The sequence below is a fragment of the Rhinolophus sinicus genome, linkage group LG06 (genome assembly GCF_036562045.2).
Source record: "Rhinolophus sinicus isolate RSC01 linkage group LG06, ASM3656204v1, whole genome shotgun sequence".
In the NCBI taxonomy this organism is placed as follows: domain Eukaryota; kingdom Metazoa; phylum Chordata; class Mammalia; order Chiroptera; family Rhinolophidae; genus Rhinolophus; species Rhinolophus sinicus.
Window position 1 is genome coordinate 33687249 of NC_133756.1, and position 24243 is coordinate 33711491.

The 24243-nt window shown below is 33.8% G+C and overlaps 1 protein-coding gene across 1 annotated transcript in view; it reads right to left on the reverse strand.

Annotated features, from left to right (window-relative positions):
• The window catches only part of DNAI4 (dynein axonemal intermediate chain 4), a 58082-nt gene that overhangs the window by 6051 nt on the left and 27788 nt on the right, over positions 1 to 24243 (reverse strand). The window contains 8 exon segments of the mRNA XM_019732114.2: positions 2909 to 3065; positions 5110 to 5336; positions 5980 to 6078; positions 9195 to 9316; positions 9661 to 9818; positions 11454 to 11605; positions 12897 to 12983; positions 15731 to 15939. Of these exon segments, the coding sequence (XP_019587673.2) occupies positions 2909 to 3065; positions 5110 to 5336; positions 5980 to 6078; positions 9195 to 9316; positions 9661 to 9818; positions 11454 to 11605; positions 12897 to 12983; positions 15731 to 15939 (1211 nt within the window).

Genomic DNA, 24243 nt, shown 5'->3' on the forward strand with positions numbered 1-24243 from the left:
ATATGAGATAAGGACCTAATTTAACTTTTTTTCCCCATCTCACTTCTAGAATTGTAAACCTTAAATGGCTTTCCATTTTCTGTAGAATAAAGATCAAACTCCTCATCATGGCAGTCATGCATTTTCTGGTCCTAAATGACCCAACTGGTCTGTTAGCTGTTTTTCTCTCAAGTAAAATCTTTTCCAGTCAAAAAAATCTACTCACCATTTCCTTAAAATGCCATGGACCTTTTCCAATTTTATACGTTTGCTCAAGCCTTTCCCTCAGTTTGGAATAACAGTTAAACTTTCTTGTCTGCAAGGGAAAATTCTAATCCTCCAAATCACAGTTGAGAAGTAATCTCCTGTGTGAACACCTTCCCCAAAGCATTCTTTTTCTTCCCATTCTTCCCTTTTCTTCTTCCCATTCTTTTTTCAAAAGTCAAATTATTTTCCTGCTCTGTGCTTTCTACATTTTTAAAAAATTATTTTGATCTTTATGACTTTATTATATATCCTGAGCATGTATTGTTACTTTCTTAGAAACCATATGCCTTTTGTTTGTACGTTTGTTCATTCAGACATCTATTCAACATTTGCTGAATGCCTATTATGTGCTAGATACTTGAATATACAAATTTCCAAGCAGGCCAAATTATTAAGAAAGACTTATATACAAAATATTATAATTTACATTAATAAATTATTGTAGTACTTGATAGGTACTGTAGATATAAATGTGTGATGAAAAGAATCAATATGTTAATGCTCACAGATTTCTCTTCTACTGCTACCCCAACATACACTAACAAGAATTTTAAAACAACTCAACCCCCCGTCCTCATGGATCCATGTTCAGAATTTGTGGACAAGTTCTTAGACCGCTTGTGGGATAGAACTGAAAGAATCACAGAGACAAAAAGGGATGGGTTTAGGCCTTGAGGCTACATTTAGGATTTCAGGAATAGGAACAAAAGAAGAAAAAGGGTTACTATGAACTATATATTTGGATCCATTTAAAATCTTATGAGAGACTTGAATAAAAAAATGGAATTCTCTTTTAATTTCTTTGGCTGTTGAAGTGTGTATCTTAAACAAGGTTTAGTGTGGGCACAAATACCCCAGTACCTATTAAAACATCTTGTACTTAATGAATTTGTTTAAAATTAAAAATATTAAAATGTTTTGTGTTGTGAAAAAATTAAACCATTAGGGTTGCATTCCTCAGAGCAGACTAAAATTATTGTATAAGTAGACCAATGAATTTTGGGGAAAAAAAATTATGTAGTGTAGTGATTTGAAAAACAGATAACTAAAATGAAAGACTAAAATTTATCCCAGGTCCTAGCCCTAAGAAGAATACTTCTAATATGTTGAATTATTCCTCTAGTTTTTAATGCATACTTATGCAACAAACATTTATTGGGTAACTACTACAAGCCAGACACTATGCTAGGTCATAACGATACAGTCTAGAACAAAAGAGACAAAATTCACTGTTTACATGGAGCTTACATTCTAAATGTAGGAGACAAGAAATTAACAAAATAAATCAATAAAGAATATGGTGTACTGAAAGATAAATGTTATTAGGGAAAATAAATCATGGAAGAATATTGAATAGGAGGTGTGGGGGACAGCAGAGGTTGCAATTTTAATAAGGTGGCTAGGGAAAACCACTGAAAAAGTGACATTTGAGCAAAGACTTAAGTAGGTAGAGGAACAAACCTTGTGGATTTTAGGTAGACAGAATGACAAGTACGAAGTCCCAGGCACTTACTTACTTATTTATGTAATATTTACAGTGAAATAAATGGTTATGGTTGGGGAAGAACTTCACTTTCTACATGTGACCCAAATCTAATCAACACATCTAATTTCCCTGGCCATATTTCCCTGTGATTGGATATTTAAGTTGTTTCCTTCTTCTTTTTTTGTTTCTTTTCTTTTCTTATCCTACCACAAATTATGCTGTAATTAATTTTTTTGATTGCCTTTATAAATATTTCTATAGGATAGAGTCCTAGAAGTGGACAGCCTTGGTTCATATTGCTAAATTGCTTCCAAAGAAATTATACCAATTTCTATTTCAATGATCAGTATAAGAGAGAACCTATTTCATCAAATGTCTGCCAATACTGAGTAGTCCCATTAAAAAAAAATTAATTTGATATATGAGAATGCAAGCACATTTTAATTTAAGTAATAAAACTTTATTTAATTATTAGTGAGGTTGAATTTTAAAATATATTGACTAGTCCTTTTTTGCGAATGAATTGTTTCTAACACTCTTCTATTGGGGTCTTAGTATTTTATTTTCTTACTGATCTGTGAGTATTTTAACCATGTTTATTATATTAATTATAATGTTTGCCAGATTACTCCTTAAAGTAGCAATTTAAATATAAGAAACAGAAAAATATGAAAAGCTATCTTAAAAATAATGGACATCTAGTAATATTGATTTACTAAGTTTTATAACAACTTTTGATATTTGAAGATTAGAGTAAGGGAATAGGATAATGCTAAACTAACAGAAACAAATGCCTATTTCAGGAACATTGGATAATATCTAAAAATATTATTTCATATAGAAGCTTGAATATTTGCAGGAAACTTCTGCAGCTATACTACTTAACAATTATTAAGCCCCAACCACATATTGGGCTCAATTTTAAGTTATTCCACATAACATTTATAATTATTATGCTTAACAACATTAGTATTCTCATTTTACAGATAAAGAACATGAGGCTAAAGAAAATAAGCCTAGTAGGTACCTATGCCTAGTAGCAGCAACTCTTGGGACTTACGTTCTTTCTACTGCATTACACTTAAGATATTTAAGAAATGTAAATCTCTTGCATTAAATAATAGTTGAATATTTCAACTGAACGGAAGCATAAAATGACACAAAATTTTGACTTACCCGGCCAGAATCTGAAACAGTGGGCATATTTCTTAATTCATACACAGTAACCTGCCCATCACTGTCTCCCACTAGAAGGCAATCTGTATGTTTGGCGAAGAGAACAGTTGTGAACTTGATTCCAGGGTTAGCAACATTCACAATCAGAGGGTCCAAACTGCAATGAATATTTTATTTGTAATTTCAGTTGTTGTTAATATGTTCTTTTCATATACAAACTAAGTCTGAAATAATTTTTGTGATTTCATACAACAAAAACCAAGTTTCTTTAAGAGTTTCCAAAATCAAAATAACTGCTTGATACTCCTTATTCAGTCAAAATGTTCATTTTTTAATGAACTAATTTCAACTAGATAAAGCAATTCACAAGTAACATATGAATTCATATGTTAAACTCCTGTGGTGGTTAATTTTATGTATTAACTTGGCTAGGCTATGGTACCCAGTTATTTGATCAAATGCCAAACTATACTTTGCTGTGAAGATGGTTTTTTGGGGTTTTTTTTAGATATGACTAACATTTAAATCAGTAGAATTTGAATAAAGCAGATTACTCTCCATAATGTGAGTAAATTAATCCAATTTGTTGAAGGCCTTAAGAGAAAAGACTGAGTTACCCGAGGTGAAATAAAATTCTGCCTCTAGACCGCCTTTGGAGTCAGGACTGCAACATGAATGGATTCCTGATGGAAATTCCAGCTTGCCAGCCTCTCTTGCAGACGTGGGTCTTGCCAGGCCCCACAATCATGTGAGCTAGTTCCTTAAAATAAATCTCTTTCTCTCTCTTTATTGGTTCTGTTTCTCTGGAGACCCTGACTAATACAACTCTTTAAATATTATAATATGTCTTTTAATAGAAGGATGTTTTGATCCAAATGAACCTCTGAAACATAAAATAATATTTTGAACAAGAACTTTTCCTACTCTTGTTGTTCATCCAAAGCAATCCACTGATGCGCTTAAGAAACAAACAGAAGCAGTAACTTGCATATTTTTTCTGAAGAAATGCTTTTCAAGGAACTATAGTTTTACCAGAAAAATTAAAATCAGAGATGGGATTATTTAAGTAGCCATTTTATACGTTAGTCATCTCATACTCAAAAATAATTGCTTTGTGATGTAATCCTTGATTTTTGATTCAAACTGTTTTATAGAACAAACCATGACAAAATTTTAAAGTTACTGAATTATTAACTTTTTGGGAAAAGTTTTCCATTAAGAATAAATGCACTGAATTTTACATTCTTTATTTTAAACAAGAATGCATTTCCCTGTTCTTTCTATTAATAACTAGCACGAAGATCTACAGTATTTTCCAAATGAAGAAGTAGAATCATTGAACACTGCTCAGGCATTGCACTAACTCTCATATTAAAAAGATAGATGGGTCTAGAGGACACTCTAATAATTTTGATGTAACACCTGAAATCAATGTAAAAATTTTGTAGGGTGTCGATGAGCACTTGTCTTATTAGAGACCACTTCATGGACTGTGCAAGATGCCTGACCCCTGCACTGTACACCCGAAGCTGAAGCTGAATAATACTGAATGTCAACTATAATTTCATATATATATATATATATATATATATACTCACAGGATGAGGAATACAGCACAGGAAATAGAGTCAATGGAATTGTAACAGCTATATACGATGTCAGAGGGGTAGATTGGGGGAGGAAGGTTATCACTTTGTGAGGAGTGTAAATGTCTAACTATTACATTATTTTGTTCACCTGAAACTAATTTAAAAAATTAATTAAATGCATGCCCTTTTGAATGTTTTGAAATAAGGTAAGAGAATAAGTAAATATTTTTTAAAATAATTGTTTTGTGCCTTTTATCTTATTGTAAAAAATCTTCAGTTAAGAACAATCAGCTGCCTCTGCATTCTTCTATAAACCAGGCAATGAAAAAGAATTCAAGTAGTTATGATATCCTATAGCAGCCTGTAATAGTTTGAGGAGATGAGTAGTGTAACCTATTTTCATTCAAATATTTTAAAAACTACATCTGGTGTAAGTAATTAACATTAATATAGTATTCTGGCATATTTTTATTATTCTTAAATAACTCTCACAAATTGAACATTACCTATTTTAAAGTAACTACAATTCTAACTGATGTCAAAACTATGAGGTATCATTTAGTTTGAACTGCTTCTACTAGAAATATCCCCAAGAAAAATATTAACAATTACGTGCTGATGCGAAGGTCCCAGATCTCCACTCTGCTCTCATTTGCAGCTGCAAATATGTAGGATGATTTTGGAGACCAGGCAATATCATAAACAACGTAAGTAGTTGGATAAAAACTCAAAAATGGCTTGAGAGTCTCCTGTTGCCATATAATAACACCCCAATCTGCAGAACAGCTTAAGAATACATCATGACAAAATGGATTCCATGCTATTTTATACACTGGACCCTAGAATTAAAAAAAATAAATTAAAATACATATGTAAACAGTATTTAATATCTTATACTTTAAACTTGACCAATAAAGGAAAATTGCTAATATTTCTAGAAGATTAATGCACCATGTATTATTATGTGTGTATTATTTTAGCTGAGAGTAAGGTCATAAATTGAATCTTCCCTAAGGTAGACCATACAGAAATATAAAAATATAGTCCATACCAATTTTCACTAAATATTAACACATATTATACTTATTTCCTTTAAAAAATATAAGGAGTATTAAGAAAAACCAGAAATGGAGAAAATGAAGAAAACACAGATGGAACAATCATAACAGAGATGGAGAATAGGTATATATGCCACAGACAATTTTACTTTGGGATCAGCATGTTATAAGCAAAATTTTTCAAAAACAAATAAAAATTGTGACTTCCACAACTTGCAAGAAGAAATCAAGCCTATCTAGAAGCCAAATAAAGTGTCCCACACATTATTGGTGGTTTCCATCCAAGAAAGCCCTTATTTTTAATTGGCAGGTTTAACTCTGAAGCTGTTAATTTATTACATATTAAAAATACTGTATATAACAATACTATTGTTTCAGAAATATGACAAGACAAATTTTCCATACATACTATAATTAAACCAACCTTATGTCCTCTGTAGGTATCTAGATATTGTTCATTATATGAACAAGAACATTTGTGAATATGACCTTCCTCAGTGCCAGCCAAATAGATATTTGTGTCCTACAACACACACAATAAAATCAAAATATGTATATTTTAAATCTGCTAAATATAAGATTATCCCATTCAAGATCTATTAAAAGCAATTCAAGAACCAAAACTAGAAATGCTATCTTAAAGATAGTTGTCTGGTGTCTTTTCCTTTCTATCATAATTTTACAATAATCAAACTACTGTGCAAAGAAAATATAGGCATTTTTTGCTGCAATAGAGGGTAGAACTTAGTATCCTATACTACATGGGCACACACTGGCTTTAAATGAGGAAAACACGTTCTAAAACTTGGAACTAGCAGTTCAGGGAAATAGCAAGTGTTTTTTCATTAGGACTAGTCAAAGAGAAGACAGGTGACTTAACAACTACCTATTTATGGATATAATGCTGAAAAAATCATTCTTGTTAGGAATGAGAAATGAAACTAGATCATGTCTCAGACATCTTTAACCCAAAATGCATGTACTAAAAGAGGATTTTAAAGGTATTTCCGATAGTGAAGTCATAGCCAAAAAATCGGAAAGTCGGTGTTCCACATCCTGGCTGGCTCTGTGTCAGTACCACCTGGGAGCGTTTAGGGCTGCAGCATCTCAGGCTTACCCCAGACCCACTGAATCAGAATGTGCACTTTAACAAGATTTCCAAGTAATTTACATGCACACTAAAATTTGAGGCACACTGCTCTAGTGTATATCAGTACTTAAGAACGCAACCACTAGAGCATGGGATGTATGCAGTTTTAAATTACACGATAAAGTACATTTTTCCCCCACAGTAGTATTACTAATTTACATTCAGCAGTAAATAAAAGTTCCATTTGACCCACATTTTCTCCAACAGTTGGTTATATCAGAAATCTTAAATTTTGCCATCTATTAAGTGTAAAATTATACCTAATGGTTTTCAGTTCCATTCGTCTGAATATTAACAAAGTTGAGCACATTTTATGTTTATTAGCCATTTATACTTTCTCTTCTGTTCATACCTCTTGACCATTTTACTAATCTGTTCTTTCCAGATTCATTTGTGTAAATTCTTTATATATTCTATTACATATGCTTTATCTATTATGTATGTTGCAAATATCTTCTCCCAGTGTATGTTTTTTACTTTCTTTGATGTCTTTTGGCAAGCAATAGTTCTCATTTCAATGTAGCTGGTATTATATCTTATATTGTAGGCATTTTTTTGTGCTTTGTTTAAGAAGTTTTTCCTACTTTGAGGTCATGGAGATATTCTCCTACATTTCCTTCTAAAAAATTTTTTGTGTGTATGATGGGGTAGGGATCTAATTCCATTTATTTATATGGATAACGATTATCTCAACACCATTTACAAGTAGGTCATCGTTCTCTAGAGGTCACTGTCTAAAGTTGGGTTCCTCGGTATATAAACTCTGCTACTCTGAGATTTCATGCAAGAGATGTACTGGGGAGATCTCTCAAGAACGCTTGGAGGGAAACAGGAATGGGCAGATATTTAAGTTGAATTATGATGTTTAAACCAGACAAAGTCATTACAAGAAAACTATAGACCAATACCCCTTACAGACAAAGATGTAAAAATTCTAAACAAAATTTTTGCATATTAAATCCAACAGTATATTAAAAGGATTAATCATGACAAAGTGGGGTTTATTCCAGGAACAAACAAACAAAAAAATCAATCAGTATACTTCACCATATTGACCAACTTTAAAAGAAAAACTATATAATCATGTCAAAATAGGTGAAGAGAAGCATTTGATAAAAACCCAACACCCATTCTTGATAAAAACTCTCAACAAATAGCAATGTAATGAGACTTTCTCAACCCGATTGATTCCATCTACAAAAAACTTTGAGCTTACATCATACTTAATAGTAAAAGACTGAATGCTTTCTTCCTAAGATCAAGAAGAAGACAGGGATGTCTGTTTTCACCACTTCTATTCATTCTTGTGCTGGAGGTTCTAACCAGTGCAATCAGTCAATTAAAAAAAAAAAAGGTAACCAGATTAGAAAGGAAAAAGTAAAACTCTATATTTACAGACTACACTATCATCTCAAATTCCTCACAGCAGGGACATTTCTAGGACACCAGACTAGAGTTTCTCAACCCAGCACTACTGACATTTTGGGCTAGCTAATTCTTTGTTGGGGACTGGGGGAGGGTGCGGTGCTTGTCTTATGCATCACAGGACGTTTAGCAGCATCCCTGGACTCTGCTCACTAGATGCCAATAGCACTCTTCCCCATACCCCACCTCCTACAGCTGCAACAACCAAGAATTTCTTAAGACCCAGTGAAATGTTCCCTGGTGGGAAAATAACCCCCTTTCTGTTCACATTGAGAACCACTGTTCTAGAGTTAAGGTAAAAAGTCGATTACAGGAATTTGACAATGAAGGCAGTTAGAATACGACAGTAGTGTTATAAAAATGAAACATAATAAAGGCCTGAACCACATTAGTAGTGTAATAGTAAGCTTGGACTGGAAGGAGTGGACAATAGGACTTAAATATTATTTGAATGACAGGTTAGAACAGAGTAGGAGCTCAAGCTTAGGTGTGCAGTGGATCATGGTGTCCCTAAGGACATGACCATATTACATATGACAGAAACTACACAGGATATGTTTTCTCAAAAGTGTGTCCTAATGGCTGACATTTCTGTTTCCAAAGAATTTGCAAAAGTAGAACTTCCTTCACTGTTCTTTATTAAATTCTGGTCTTAGTAAGTAGGGACGCAAGTGGTCTCTCTGCTCCTCAGAATCATGAGTCACCAGTCACATTGAAGATAGAGAGGTCTATTGAGTGCATTTGGTTTCTCTCATTATGACAGAGCAGCAGAGCACACAACACGGGCAAGGAGGGGCACTCAAGTTAAACATGCAGTTGTAATGATGATCCTGTCATAGTTCCTCAGAAATAAAGGCCTTTCCTCTAGGAAACAGATAAAGACAGAGTGTAGTCCGCGGGAATGTGCCATTCTGCCTTAGGTGGGCAGCTGTTTGTTATTTTTTTACTTACAAGGCACAATATTAATTACGGTGGGAATCTTTTGTCTTGCGTGATACATTAATACACTTCAATTACTTTAAGTCATTATATGCGGTAGTAAATAATGGACTGAAATAGTTTACCTTGGGATGAAAAGCAAAACACATTCCAGGAGCCTGTCGCGATATCAAAGCTTCACCTTTCTTTTCCCTTTCCCCTCCTTTTTTGTTGCTGCTGGCAGTAGTTCGCCTCAAACGCATCAAATCTTTATTTAAAGAAAAAAATGTGTATCTTATTTACCACATGAAAAAAGTATTGTATTGTGGATATAATGTGTGTCCCTCCGCGAACAATACTATGATTTCTGCCATCTTTGGCACGTGATTAGGTTAAAATTAGCAAATGCCAGAACTAGATCCTTACAAAAACAATAACCAAGCCCAGTTTTTTTTTCTTATTTAGCAAAACCAAAATTTGTCACCTCTTACACATGGTATACTAGGAATTTTTAATTCAGCACAAAACAGGAGAAAGATAATTTTACACACACACACACACACACACACACACACACACACACACACATATATATGGATATACATTTTTTACCATGACAATCCAGTCCTTTCCGTATAACCCATTTGGAGATTCTTCCATCTGCTGATATAGAAACGAGTATTTCTCTTTTGTCATCACCTGTTGTTCCTCGATCTTGTTCTATCCACTGTAGCTGCCATACAGGTCCCAAATGTTTTTGAGGTGATTCACTGAAACAGGGAAAGTTACTAAATATAGAATCATTATAATACTTTTTTAAAAAAGCCTTTGAGTATAAGTGATCAGGACAGCTCTGGAGAGCACCATGACCTACTTATAGAATGATGCTTTTATTGTTCAAAACCGGACCTTTACTTTAAATATTTCACACAGCAGGAAAAATAATCACTTTTCCACCTAACACTCACATTTTCTTTCTTATTTCTTGCAAAAGAAAATTTGTACTGCCTTTATATTAGGTGTCATAACAGCAAACAAGAGCAAATATTTCCCTTCTTTAAAAAATGTTTCTTTTACTCTATTCATTAACTTTCCCTAGTTAAGTTGTGTACATTTAGTTTATTTTAGACACATTGAATATAAGTATCTTCATCTTTATAAGGATTTTTTGCATAGCTTAAATGAATAAGTTCTTTAAGTTTTATTCACTTCTCAGTGAATTTTAAAATCATGTCTCAGATTGCTGACTGTTTTCCTATCAGATTAATGGACTTCTCTGTTCCTAGTACTGACTCTCTTGATTTTGTTATGCAAACCCTCCAAAACAATAGTTCTGAATCTTTTCAAAATCATAGATATTTATGATTATTTGGTAAACGTTATGGATCCTCCTGGAAATAAACAGAAAGGCCCACACTTACAAAACTATACAAATAATTTCAAAATTAAGTTTAAGAACCCCTGCTTCAATGCCTACTTTCATCCAGTTCTAGCTAAGTTTATTCAAACACTAATATGCCAGCTCATTTTTGCCCCCTTGGTATCTAGTCTATTACAGAAACCTAATATATTCAATATCTTTTCCCTTTAACTGTTTTATTTTCTCAATATGACTTGTTCATGTATTCATTCCTATTAATATATCTATTGTTTACATACTGAAGATACAAAGGTAAGTAAGAATCCTTGCCCTCGAGGAGCTTAAAGCCTCCTCACATATAAACACCATGATACTTGCTGTGATGAAGGTATGTAAGGTAGGTACAGGATGCACAAAAGAAAGGAATGGGAATGTTTCTTGGAGGAGGTGAAACTGAAGCAATAAAGGGTACAAAGTGTCAGTTGTAAGATTAGTAAGTTCTGGAGATCTAATGTACACCATGGTGGTTACAGTTAATAATACTGTATTGTATACTTGAAATTTGCTGAGAGTGTTCTCACCACAAAAAAAGGAAAAAAGGTAACTATGTGAGGCGATGGATGTGTTAATTTGATTGTGGTAATCATTTCACAATGTATACCTATGAGTATATTTAATCAACACATTGTAACCTTTAAAAATCACACTATATGACCTAATCATAAAATTTTTGTCAATTTTTACACCTCAGTAAAGCTGGAAAAACTTCAAGTTTTTAAGAAAAAAAAAGAATACACATAAACTGTCAAGCCAGCGGAAGTTTGTCGGTGAAGTGGGCAGAGAAGATGATGAAGGAACTATTAGGATGAAGCATTCCAGTGGGAGAGACAGGATGAGGAATTATTAAATAATGGTGTGAAAAATAATGGTATCACTCTCACCAACAACATCAACACTCACTCAAAACCAAATACCTTGAGTAAATTTGTACTTCTCCCTAAGAAAGTATGTATCTCATACGTTTATCTAATTCGTGGATTCTCACCTACTATCCAGAACTGGAATGTTACTGGTGCTCTGTACGTTATAAACTGCAATGGTGCCATTGTAATAGCCGACTGCTAAAAGATTAGGTGCTCCAATTGAAAAATCCACAGCAGTAACTCCGTATGGACTCTGATACATACGTTCTGGCCACTAAATAAGATCATAATTGCATTACATTTTAAACTTGGTTTTGTAGACCACAGTACCGTAGGGTATGATGATGGCTGAACTCTAGTCTGGTGGCAAAGGGGGGGGTGAGAAGAGTGAGTCTACATTCAGTTACTCTTCTCTTCCGAACCTCCAGTCCGAGGAGGTTTCTCCAGATGAGAAAAATAAACCTCAGTCATTTCCTTTACTTTGATGACTCTTCAGAGCTCAATAATTATAAGAAACACGTACAGGATGGGCTTTTACAATAATTGTCATATTTTGGTAATCTTTCATCTGGATTTGTAGGATCAGCACAGGTCTAACCTTCTTAAAGAAACAAATAATGAGCTCCAAATTACCTAGCATATATTCCTATCTTCCAGGATCTGTTTCAGATGTTAGGATTATCCAATCATTTCTAAACAATGAATAGAAGAAGCTCTAAAACTCTCTGAGGTACTCTTTTCTGCAACTCTATCAAGAGTTTTATTGTTTTGTTTTGTTTTAATGTTTAATCTCAATCCTTTCTTTTTTTTTAACACCCTACATGGAGAAAAAGACATCCTACTGATGATGGATCTTGTATCAGTCCTTCTACGTGTTTAAAATTGCTTCTTCCTTTCCTTTATGCTATATTAACCCAGCTTTCTACGAAACTGGGGCTATTTGTAAAAACTCTTATTTTTGTGTGCTCTTCTGATCCTTTCTAAGTTTTCCACTTTACATTTCAGTTGTAATTAAAACTAAATGTAAAGCTATAAAGTAACACATTGACTAGAGCTATTTAGCAAAACACATGACTGATTTGCATTTATTCTCTTTGAAATATTCGTGGCAATAAGATGCTTGTATTAATCTATTTTATATCCATTAAAGATGGTAGAAATCTATGTTATAAGGTGATAAGGAGTCATTCATATATTAAGAAACAACCCAGTATTAAATTACTACTGTATTATGAATGTAAATTCCAAAGGATTTTCATTTATAAATTCATTCTTCTATAATTAGCTGTGATAAACAATAATGGTTCAGCTCTGGATCATCAAATCTAACAGCACATAGTAGATGTTCAATAAATATGTATTGAATGAATTTATAAATGAATTTGCTTTATTCTGTATCAACAAAAATAAGTTTTAATTGTTACGTATTCAAACCAAAGAAAATAAAGTCTTACTTGAAAAAATGTTTTTGACTTTGTTCAATTATCACATACAACTATCTACTTTATGAGAATTATGCCAACATTTAATTAAATAAAAATAAGTCTTATTTCTGTTTGGGTTACCATAGGATTCTTTATGGACCAGCAGCAAGCCAATCCTTTTTTCTGCTCTTTAAATCCAAAATGCCCATAGCCAACAGCCAAAAGGTCCTGAAAACCAGAAAAAATACATTTAAAATAAGACAGACTGTCATACAAATATTGGCAAATGTATAAAGATGCATATTAATGAATTGTGTTAAAAATTGTGATAAGGCATTTCAACTTTGAGAAAAAATACCAGTATACTACCTATTTTTACTTTATAGCTCCATCTTTCTAAACAAAACTATAATAATCACATTTTCAGACTAAAGAATACCCAAAAAGAACCAATTGCTAACCAAGTTCTTTTACATATTAATATAACCCTCCAAGATTGTATTATTACATTATAGTATCTTATGGGTTTTTGAGAATGACCTAATCATTTCAAATGTACAATAAAAGACATTTAAGTTAAAGATGGGTGCTATGGACTGAATTGTGTTTCCTTCCTCAAAATTCATACATTTAAGTTCTAATCCCCAATGTGATTATATTTGAGGATAGGGTTTTTACGAAGTAATTAAGATTAAATGAGGTAATAAGGGTGGTGTCCCAATCTCATAGGGTCAGTGGCGTTATAAAGAGGGGAAGAGATACCAAAGGTGTCGTCCACCATGAGGACACAGGGATGGCCCCCATCTGCAAGCCAGGGAGAGCACTTTCACCAGGAACCAAATCAGCTGGCACCTTGATCCTGGATTTCCCAGAATACATTTCTATTGTTTAAGCCCCTCCGTCTATGGTATTTTTGTTATGGCAGCACAAACTGATTAATGCAGCAGGTCATTTTAAGAAATGCTTATGTAAGTACATATAGACAAAAGTTTAAAAACAGCATCTTCTTTGTAATCAGAATACCTTTATAAAAATATATATTCTTATATTTTCTTGACATCATCCTACTTTCAAACCAACATCTTCTCTCCACAATTCCCTCTGCCTTAAAACACTCTTCACTGCCACCCTTTATCTCCTGGCATTGACAAATTCCTACCCATCTTTTCTGGACTCAGCATGGGCGCCACTTCCTCTAAGAAGCATTCAGGAGCCCCTCGTATGTGCTCCCACAGCACTATTGATTTTCCTTATTAAAGCATATAGAAAACCGTTATGTGGGCACGGTCTTTGTGTGACAAAATTACTACTGTATCTCTCATGTCTTCACAGAGTTCTTGGCACAGAGTAAATGTTCAATAAATACTTGTAGAATGAATTAATATTATTGATGCCATCTGTCATATATTTTTTAGCTTCATTTACAAGTATTTAATTTTAATCTCAATAGCAATATGTTAATTTTTAAATGCTAGTATATTCAGTTTTTAAATGATTCATCTGTCTTTATTACAGTCATTATTGATTTATTAAACCTCCCATATCTACATGATAGTCTCAAATAGTTTTATAAAGATAAGTCCATACAGAAAGTATTTTATTTTATTAAAAATATAAAATACATAATTTAAATAATGTGTTATTTAGGTTTCAACAAAAATAATTATAGACATCTGCTTTTTAATCACCATAACAATTACCATGTTTGCACCTTATTGGTGTGGCAATAAAATAAGAAGACTAATTCTTAAATATATATAGTACAATACAGTTTAATTAGTTTTGACTATTTTAAAAATACACTAAATCACTAAATATTTATTCCAAAGATACTGCTGTTACACAAAAGTGGTTCGGAATCCCTAGTTGAGAATCATGTCTTCAGAACCAGTTTATAAACCACCGGAGAAAATAAATCTCATTACTTTGTAATCATCTGTGTTTTACAAGGAAACATCCCTGGCTTGATGATTCATCTAATTTATCTCAAGATGATTTTTAGCAGTGTAGTAGTTAAGAGCAAGAAAACTGGAGGCAGATGGCTGGGTTTGAATTCTACCTGTTTTACTTACCAATTGTGTAACTTTGGGCGTGTTATTTATCCTTTCTGAGCTTCAGTTTTCTCATCAACATAATGAGGAAATGAACACCTAACTCACAGTTTTTGTGTTAATACAAGTAAAATGTTTATAGTAGTGCCTGGCACATAATAAGTGCTATTTATTTGCTATTAGTAGTAGTAATAGTATTTTAAGGAATCTCAAAATTATTTCGCACATTTTCAGGGTCACTGAATGAAGTACGAGTACATATTTCTGAATATAATTAATTTAAGGAGCATACAAATTTGGGTACATGTGTTTGGTATATTTTAAAATAAGTCAATTATATACTGTCTTCCAGTTCATTTCTCAATATCTGATGCAGATTCAAAGAATGTCATGTCCCAAGTACATCTCCTAAAATAAAAATGGTAATGATTAAAAATGTAAATGTAAAAAAAACCATTTTTTGTAACTATTTGCATGTTCCCCTTTTTGAAACATGAACTTGTTTTAGGGGCATTTTAAAACTAGGGGTTATGTCCATTTAAAGACCTTGCCTAATATCTGAGGGTAAAAAAATCTTCATTAGTACTTGACAATTGCCCTTAAATGCTAGAGGTGAAATTGTTAAAATATTTGATAACTTTGTTGCTTTATAAAGGAACAAGACAAACAAATAAAGAAACAAAAACTCATAGACACAGACAATAGTTTAGTGGTTAGCAGAGGGGAAAGGAGGAGAGGGGTGGTAGATGAGGGTTAAGGGGATCAAATATATGGTGATGGAAGGAGAACTGACTCTGGGTGGTGAATACACAGTGTGATATAAAGATGATGTATTACAGAATTGTACACTTGAAATCTATGTAACTTTACTAACCATTGTCACCCCAATAAACTTTAGTTAAAAAAATATATTCGATAACTTACTGGATTTGCTTTATTCCAGGCAAGGCTGCTCACATTAAGGCCTTTGGTTAAGTCACAGGAAAAGGACCAAAGTCGTTCCAAATTGGCTGGTATTGTTGATTGTTGTGCACCTATTTCTATTTCTTCTTCCTCTTCCTTCTTAACCATTTTTTCTACCTCTTCAAGATTTTCACCTTCTAAAAAGTCTTCAGGCTTTTTAGGTTCCAGTTCTAAAGTTGAATCAAATAAAAATAGTATTGTCCTCTCCACCTATAGCAGCCTGCTGAAGGCTCCAAACAGCATCTCTACCTACTATTGACGCTTTCAGCACTATTAGACCTTTTGGATGTTATGGCCCAAGGGACAAAGCACCCTGAACAGCCACCTGACCTGTTGCAGCATTTTCTATTGTTCTGGGCCCCACTCAACAAATGGGTCAGAGTAGCACAGCCAAATAAGGAATATGTTGCCTCGGAATTGTGAAGAGGTCCACTAGGCATTGTTTCTCTTTTTTCACTGTAAGAGGGGCCAGATGCAACAATTTAATCTTTCACTTCAGGAGATATGTCTTGACATATTCCGCATTGCTGGACAACTGGAAATTTCACTGAGGTGAAAGGCCCTTGAAATTTTGTCAGATTTATTACTCACCCTCTGACATGTAAATGTCTTACCAATAAGTCTGCTTCTTGTTCACTAGATCTAGTCAGCATAATGTTATCAATGAAACAGACGTCTTGTGATGTCTTACTGAGGGAAAAGTTCCCTCCAGACTAAATTATAACACAAAGATGAAGAGTTGATACACCTGAGGCAAGACAGTGAAGGTGTATTGTTGGCCTGGCCAGCTGGAAGCAGATGGCTTCTGGTGGTTTTTATCAACAGTTATTGAAAAAGAAACGCATTCATTGTATCAATAGCTACACACCCTACACATCAATACCTACAATCCCTACACTAGGGAATGTGTTAATTTGCTCAGGCAATGAAACCCAATCTGGAACAGCAGCTGCAATTGGAGGCACCACCTGGTTAAGTTTATAATAATCCAGTTATTCTCAAGATCCACGTGTTTTCTATACAAGCCAAATAGATAGGTTGAATGGGGGATGTGGTGGGAATCAATACTCCTGTACCCTTCAAGTCCTTGACAGTAAAATTAATCTCTAAAATCCCTCCAGAAATGTGATACTCCTTTGGTTTACTATTTTCATAGGCACAGGCAGCTCTCGTGGCTTCCACTTAGCTATTTCCTCCCATAATAACCCTCACTCCACAGGTCAAGGATGAAAAGTGGGGATTCTGCTGGATATTTCTCTTCCAAGTATCCATTCTGAAACAGGGGAAATAACCACAGGATGGGCTCAGTGACCCATTGGACCCACTGTGAGATGGACCTGAGCTAAAACTCCATCGATCACCTGATCTCTCTAAGTCCTTACTCTCTGACTAGTGGACCCCAGTGATGTTTTGGGTCTCCTAGAATAAGTAGCAGTTCAGAGTCAGTGTCCAGTCATCCCTGAAATTCCTGATTATTTCCTTTTCCCCAAGGCACAGTCACTCTAACAAAAGGCTATAGGTTCTTTTGGAAAAAAATATTAACAGTATACACTTTTGGCAGTCTAGTGGGATACCTTCTCAAACGGACCCAGCCTCCTCTTCATTCAAGGAGTTCTGGGTGTCTAAACTGGCTCAAGTCTAGGAATTGGTTGAGGGGTTATGACTTTGTTTTGGTGTTGCAAGTTAGATTTATGTTCACATGACCTAGAACTCTTCTGCTCATACCGGTCAAGTAAGAAGTTAGGAAAAGACTGCCTTTTATGGGCTGAATTGTGTCTCCCTAAAATTCATATACTGAAACCCTAGCCCCCAGAACCTCAGAATGTAATGGTATTTGGAGACAGGACTTTAAAGAGGTGATTAAGTTACTATAAGGCCATTAGTGTGGGTCCTAATCCAATATGACCGGTATCCTTTAAGAAGAGAAAATGTAGACATACTGAGAGACACAGGAGATGCACACAAACAAAGACCATGTAAAGACGCAGCCAGGCAGTGGCTTTTTGCAAGCCAAGAAGAAAAGCCTCAGAGGAAAACAACGATGCCGGCACCTTGATCTAGGACTTCCTGCCTCCAGAACTGTGAGAAAGTAAATGTATATTGTTTAAGCCACCCAGTTTGTGGTGTTTTGCTACGACAAAGCCCTAACAAAGTAATACACCACCCACCTATTTCTCTTCTGGGGACATCATGGTCAACAAGCCTGTGCCGCGGGTCTCTGAGAGTCAGACTCTTCAGGTTACTGCTTTGTCCATTATAGTAACCATACCTACTTTTTCTTGGTGAGTAAGTGCTGCCGCTTAGCACCTGCCATTCCAGGATCCAATTATCCTTATTGTATTAAGGATCCCAGTTCAGTGGCAGCAGGTCCCACTGTAATTTTTGATCTACAGAGAAGAGTGACCACAGAGCTCATCAAGAATTTTGGGGCTCCCTCTCACAAATTTATTCCCTACAATTGTGGTGAAAAGTGTGTTATCTGGACCCTCCCGGAGTGGGTGATCAGGTCATCATGATAAATCCACTCTAACATTCCAATGTCCCTAAACCTTTCAATACCTTTCTCTTTAGCATACTATGGTAGTTCTGACATTTCAGCCTCATTTAGTGAAGACCACATTTTGACCCATCATTAGCAAACAAACAAAAAAAATCTTATTAGAGCCGTTTCCAATCCCTTGAGCTACAACATTGAATCCAGAATCTCTGCTTAGTGGACCCATGTCAATAAATGTGGCCTAATCTGACTTTATATTCCTTCCATCATTATCCTATACCTTAATACCAATTTCCACTTATATTCCCCAGGTTTCTTTCTGCCTGTATAAATTGGAAAATGCATCAGTCAATTCCCCAAGAAGTCATAACAACCCAAAATGTGTACGTACTTAACAACCTCAAAATATATAAAACAAAAAACAATAGATCTGAAAGGAGAAATAAATCCACAATTATAGTTGGAGATTTCAACACTCCTCTCTCAACAACTGATAGAACAAATAGGTAGAAAATCAGGAAGGATACAGATGACCTGAACATCACTATCAATCAATTGGACCTAAATGACTTTTATAAAACACTCCATCCAAAAACAACAGAATACATACTCTTCTGAAGTGCCATCGCATATTCTTTAAGATAGACCATATTATGGACATAAAATAACTTTAACAGTTATGTAAAAGAATAGAAATCATGCAAAATATACTCTCAGACCACAATGCAATGAAATTAGAAATGAATAACAAAAAGATAGCTAGAAAGTCCCGAAATATTTGAATATTAAACAACACATTTATAAATAACACATGGGTCAATGAAGAAGTCTCAAGAGAAATTTAAAAATACTTTAATTAAATGAAAATACAACATCAAATTTTATGAGATTCAGCTAAAGCAGTGCTTAGATGGCATATATTAGAAAAGAAGAAAGTTAAATATATATCTGACATATGATCCACCTGTTCCACTGTTAGGTACTGACCAAGAGAAATGAAAGCAAATGCCCATACAAAGACTTGTACATGAATGTTCAAATCAACTTTATTTGTAAATGGCCCCAAATTGGAAACAAATATCAATCAACAGGTGAAATCATAAACATAGTGTAGGATATTCACACAATGGAATACTAGTCAGTAATAAAAAAGGAGTGAACTATTGATACATGCAACAAGATGAGTGGACCTGAAAATAATTTTGCTGAGTGAGAAGAAGACAGCTAAAACACAGTAAGTACTTAATGTAAAATATATATAATTCTAGAAAATGCAAGCTAATCCAGGTAGGGATGCAAAGCAAATTGGTGGTTTCATAAGTACAGGGAGGGGTGAGGAGGAACAGGGATAAAAAGGATTATATAGAATCTGAAGAAACAATGGAGGATGATGAATACATTCATTATCATTAGATATAATTTATATACTCATTGATTGTGGTGATGTGTCAAAGCTTATCGTATACTTTAAATATGCAAAGTTTATTGCATGTCACTTATACATCAATAAAGCTGTTAAAAAATAACAATGGTATATCACTCTTTAAATGAATCCAAAACAATATAAACACCACAGCATTTTTTAATTTGGGGGAAATTTACATTTATTGATACGCATAGATTTTAGCTATACCGTTTGATAAGTTTTGGTAAATGTACACTGATATAACCAACACCCCAATCAAGACAGAGAACATATCTATCAACCATAAAAGTTTCTTCGTGCTACTTTCCAGTCAAACCCTATCCACCATTGGCAGGTACTGGTTGGATTTCTATCACCTCAGATTAGTTTTTTCTGTGATAGGCTATCAGATAAATGGGTTTGTTGTATGTGTTCTTTTGCATCTGGCTTCTTCCACCTGACAATGTTTTTGAGATCTATCAAAGTTAATGTGTACGTAAGGAGCTCATTCATTTCTACTGCGAGTAGTGCCCCATTATTTGTTTATGCATTGATTGACCTGTTAATAGCTATCTGGGCTGTTTTCCAGTTTTGGGCTGTTACGAATAAGGCTGCTATGAATATTCTTATCCAAGTATTCTTTGTGGACTTATGTTTTCTTTTGTGGGGGTACATATTCAGGAACAGGATTATTATGTCATTGGATGGATCTATGATTAACATTTTTAAAATGTCCCAAAAGACTTCCAACATGGTTGTACAACTTTATATTCTCTTAGCAATATATGAAAGACCCAGTTAGTCCATATTCTTGCTAACACTTGTGTTGTCAGTCTTTTTAATTTTAGCCATTCCAGTTAGTGTACATTTTGTCATGGCTTTAACTTGCATTTCCTTGATGACTAATTATGTTCAGTACCTTGTTAGGTGTCCACTGGCCAATCATGTATGATTTTGCTGAGCTTTCTATTTAAACCTTTTACCTATTTACTATTATGCTGTTTATCTTCTTTTTATTAAACTGTTTATCTTCTTTTTATTATATTCCAAATACAAGTCTTTAGTCAGATGCATGTATTGCAAACATATTCTTCTAGTCTATTTTTTGTATTTTCCCCCTCAATAGTGTTATTCAAAGAGCAGACATTTTAACTATTTCAAAAGTCATCAATTTTTTTTCTTTTATGTCTTGGAATTTTTGTGTATTAAGTAATCTTTTCTTATGATAAGAACACAAACATTTTCTCTTTCACCTTCTTCTAGGACTTTATAGTTTAAAATTTTACATTTAAATTTGTGGTTCATTCTGAGTTAATTTATATATGAGATATGGGTTAAGGTTCATTTTCTTACCCCATATAGACATCCAATTTTTTCAGCATCATTTATTTTTTAAAAATCAGGCTTTTTTTCACTTAATCACCTCAGCATATTTGTTAAAAAATCAGTTGATCATGTAGGCCTGTGTTTATTTATGGACATACCACTCCATTTCAGTCATCCATCCGTACCTCTATCCTTAGACAAAAACCACACTGCCTTGATTGCCATCTCTTTAAAGTTAAGTCATTTGTTATCAAGTAGGGTAAGTCCTACAACTTCATTCTTCTGTTTCAAAATTGATGTGGTTATTCTAGGTCCTTTGCTTTGCCATAGAAAACTTAGAACCATCTTGTCAATTGAATTATCTTTAAAGAAATTTAAATTGGTGGGAAATGTCTCTTACCTTTACTCACATTTTCCAATTCTAGCACTCTTCACAGAGTAGATCCTAATTTCAGTTATTATTTTCCATCAGCCTGAAGAACTTCCTGTTACATGTCTTGCAATGCTGGTTTGCTGGTGACAAAGTATCTCAGCTTTTGCATGTCTGAACATCTTTTTATTTCACCTTGATTTCTGAAGAACATTTTGTCTAGGTGTAGAATTTTTCAGCACAGTAAAAATGTCATTGCTTTGTCTTCTGGCTTCTGATGAGAAATAAGGGGATTATTCACTTTCTTCCCCGAAAGTAATGTCTTTTTTGGGGCAACTTTTATGATTTTTTGACATATTACTTATGATGTGCCTTAGTGCAGTTCTTATTGTGTTTATCTTGTTTTGTTTTCATTGAACTTCCTGTAATTGTTGGTTAAAAGATTTTTAAAGTATGAAAAATTTTAATCTATTCTTTCTTCAAATATTTTCCTGCTTCCCCTCCTCTCTTTTCTACTATAATACTACAATTCCAATTATATATATGAGGTCGGACAATTAAATTCGCGAACTCATCCTAGAAAAAGTGCTACATACCTCATTGCTGAACATCACTAGGGTTAACTTCAAAGTACTCCCCTTGGGAAGCTATGCACTGATGCCTGTACCTAGTACACCCTTCAAAGCAATTTGGAAACTTTTTTCTGGAATGTCCATCAGAGCTGTCATCATGTTAGCCTTGATGTCCTGAATGTCATCAAAATGTCTTCCTTTCAATACTTCCTTTATCTTCAGGTAAAGAAAGAAGTCACTGGGGGCCAGATCAGGTGAGTAGGGAGGGTGTTCCAATACAGTTATTTGTTTACTGGCTAAAAACTCCCTCACAGACAGCACCGTGTGAGCTGGTGCATTGTCATGATGCAAGCGCCATGAATTGTTGGCAAAAAGTTCAGGTCGTCTAACTTTTTCACGCAGCCTTTTCAGCACTTCCAAATAGTAAACTTGGTTAACTATTTGTCCACTTGGTACAAATTCATAATGAATAATCCCTCGATATCAAAAAAGGTTAGCAACATCATTGCAGCAAGTTTGCAAACTTAATTGTCACATCACATGTGTCTATAATATAATAACACTGATACAAAAACCCATCAAGGACTAGGCTTTTTGGCATGATCTAGTTACAAAAAATCTTAACAGAGTATTAGAAAGTTGAATTCACCAGTATATAGAAAAAATAAAACAACATAACCAAATGTGGTTTAACTAGAGGGATTCAGTTTGTTTTAACATTTGAAAATCAAGCAATAAAATTGGCCACATTTACAGGTTAAAGAAGAAAAACTGAATGATCATTTTAATAGATGTAGAAAAAGTTTTGAACAAAATTCAACACTCATTTATCTTTTAAAAGGTCTAGCAAACTAGAGAGAGAAGAAAATTTCCTCAAATCAATAAAATACATCTAAAAAAACTACATATAACATCATATTTAACAGTGAAAAATTGAATGCTTTCACACTAAGTTCAGGAACAGGACAAAGATATTTGCAACATTGGGGCAGGAAAAGATTTCTTAGAGAGGACATGGAAAGCACTAACTACAAAAGAAAAAGCTGATAGGTAAGGCTTCATCAAAATTAAAACTTCTGTTCATCAAAAGACAAATATATTGGCAAGCCATTGACTTAGAGAAGATAGTTGCAATGTAACTTTCAAAGGGCTTATATCCAGAATACATAAAAATAAGCTCCTACAACTTGGTTAAAAAAAAAAAAAAACACAACTCAATTTTAAAATAGGCAAAGGAATTGACCAAACATTACACAAAAAAAGATATACAAATTACAAAAAGAAAGCACATAAATAAGTACTCAACATGATTAGTTTTTAGGACATTAAAAATGTTGCCAGCATCAGGTGTTATCAAGAGTGTGGAGCAACTAGTACTCTTCTACATTGCTTGTGGGATTGTAAAATGGTACAAGTACATTTGGAAGGGTATTTTGCAGTTTATATTAGGTTGGTGCAAAAGTAATTGTGGTATAAAAAAGTTAAACATACATCTACCCAATGACCCAATAATTCCATTTCCAGATATTTACCCAAGAGAAATTAAAATATATGTCCACAAAAAGACACACAAAAATGATCATAGCAAGATTTGTTTCTAATAGTCCCAAACTGGAGACAGTCCAGGTAGCCATCAACAGGTGAATTAATACTATACAAATCATTACAGTATATTCATAAAATGGAACACCACTCAGGAAAAAAAATGAACTACTTATATTCACATCAAGCTAGTAGAATCTCAAAAACATTATGTTGAGTGAAAGAAGCCAGACACAAAAGAATACTTACTATATGAATGCACTTACATGATATACCAAAGCAGTTAATCTATGGTGAGAGAAATCAGGTTAACGCCTTCTATGCGGGGTAAGGTTCAAATGGAAAACAGCACAAAAGAAAGTTTGGGATTGATGGATATATTCTCTATTTCAATTAGGGTATTAGTTACACAGGCTTATATTTTTTAAAATGTATCAAACTATACAGTTAAAATATCTGTATTCCATTTTATGTAAATCTTACCTCCTCAAAATTTTTTCTATGGTATTTCCATTTCTTAGATACATTTAAAGAAGTGATCTACCAATAGTTTTGTTTTTAAAATATCAAAATGCACAATATTTAGTAAATTTCAACCTATAACTCGGAATAGACACTTCTCCCAAGAAGACATAAAAACAGCCAACAGATATATGAAAAGATGCTTAACTTCACTATCTATTAGGGAAATGCAAATCGAAACCACAATGAGATACCACCTCACACCTGTCAGAATGGCTATTATTAACAAGACAAGTAATA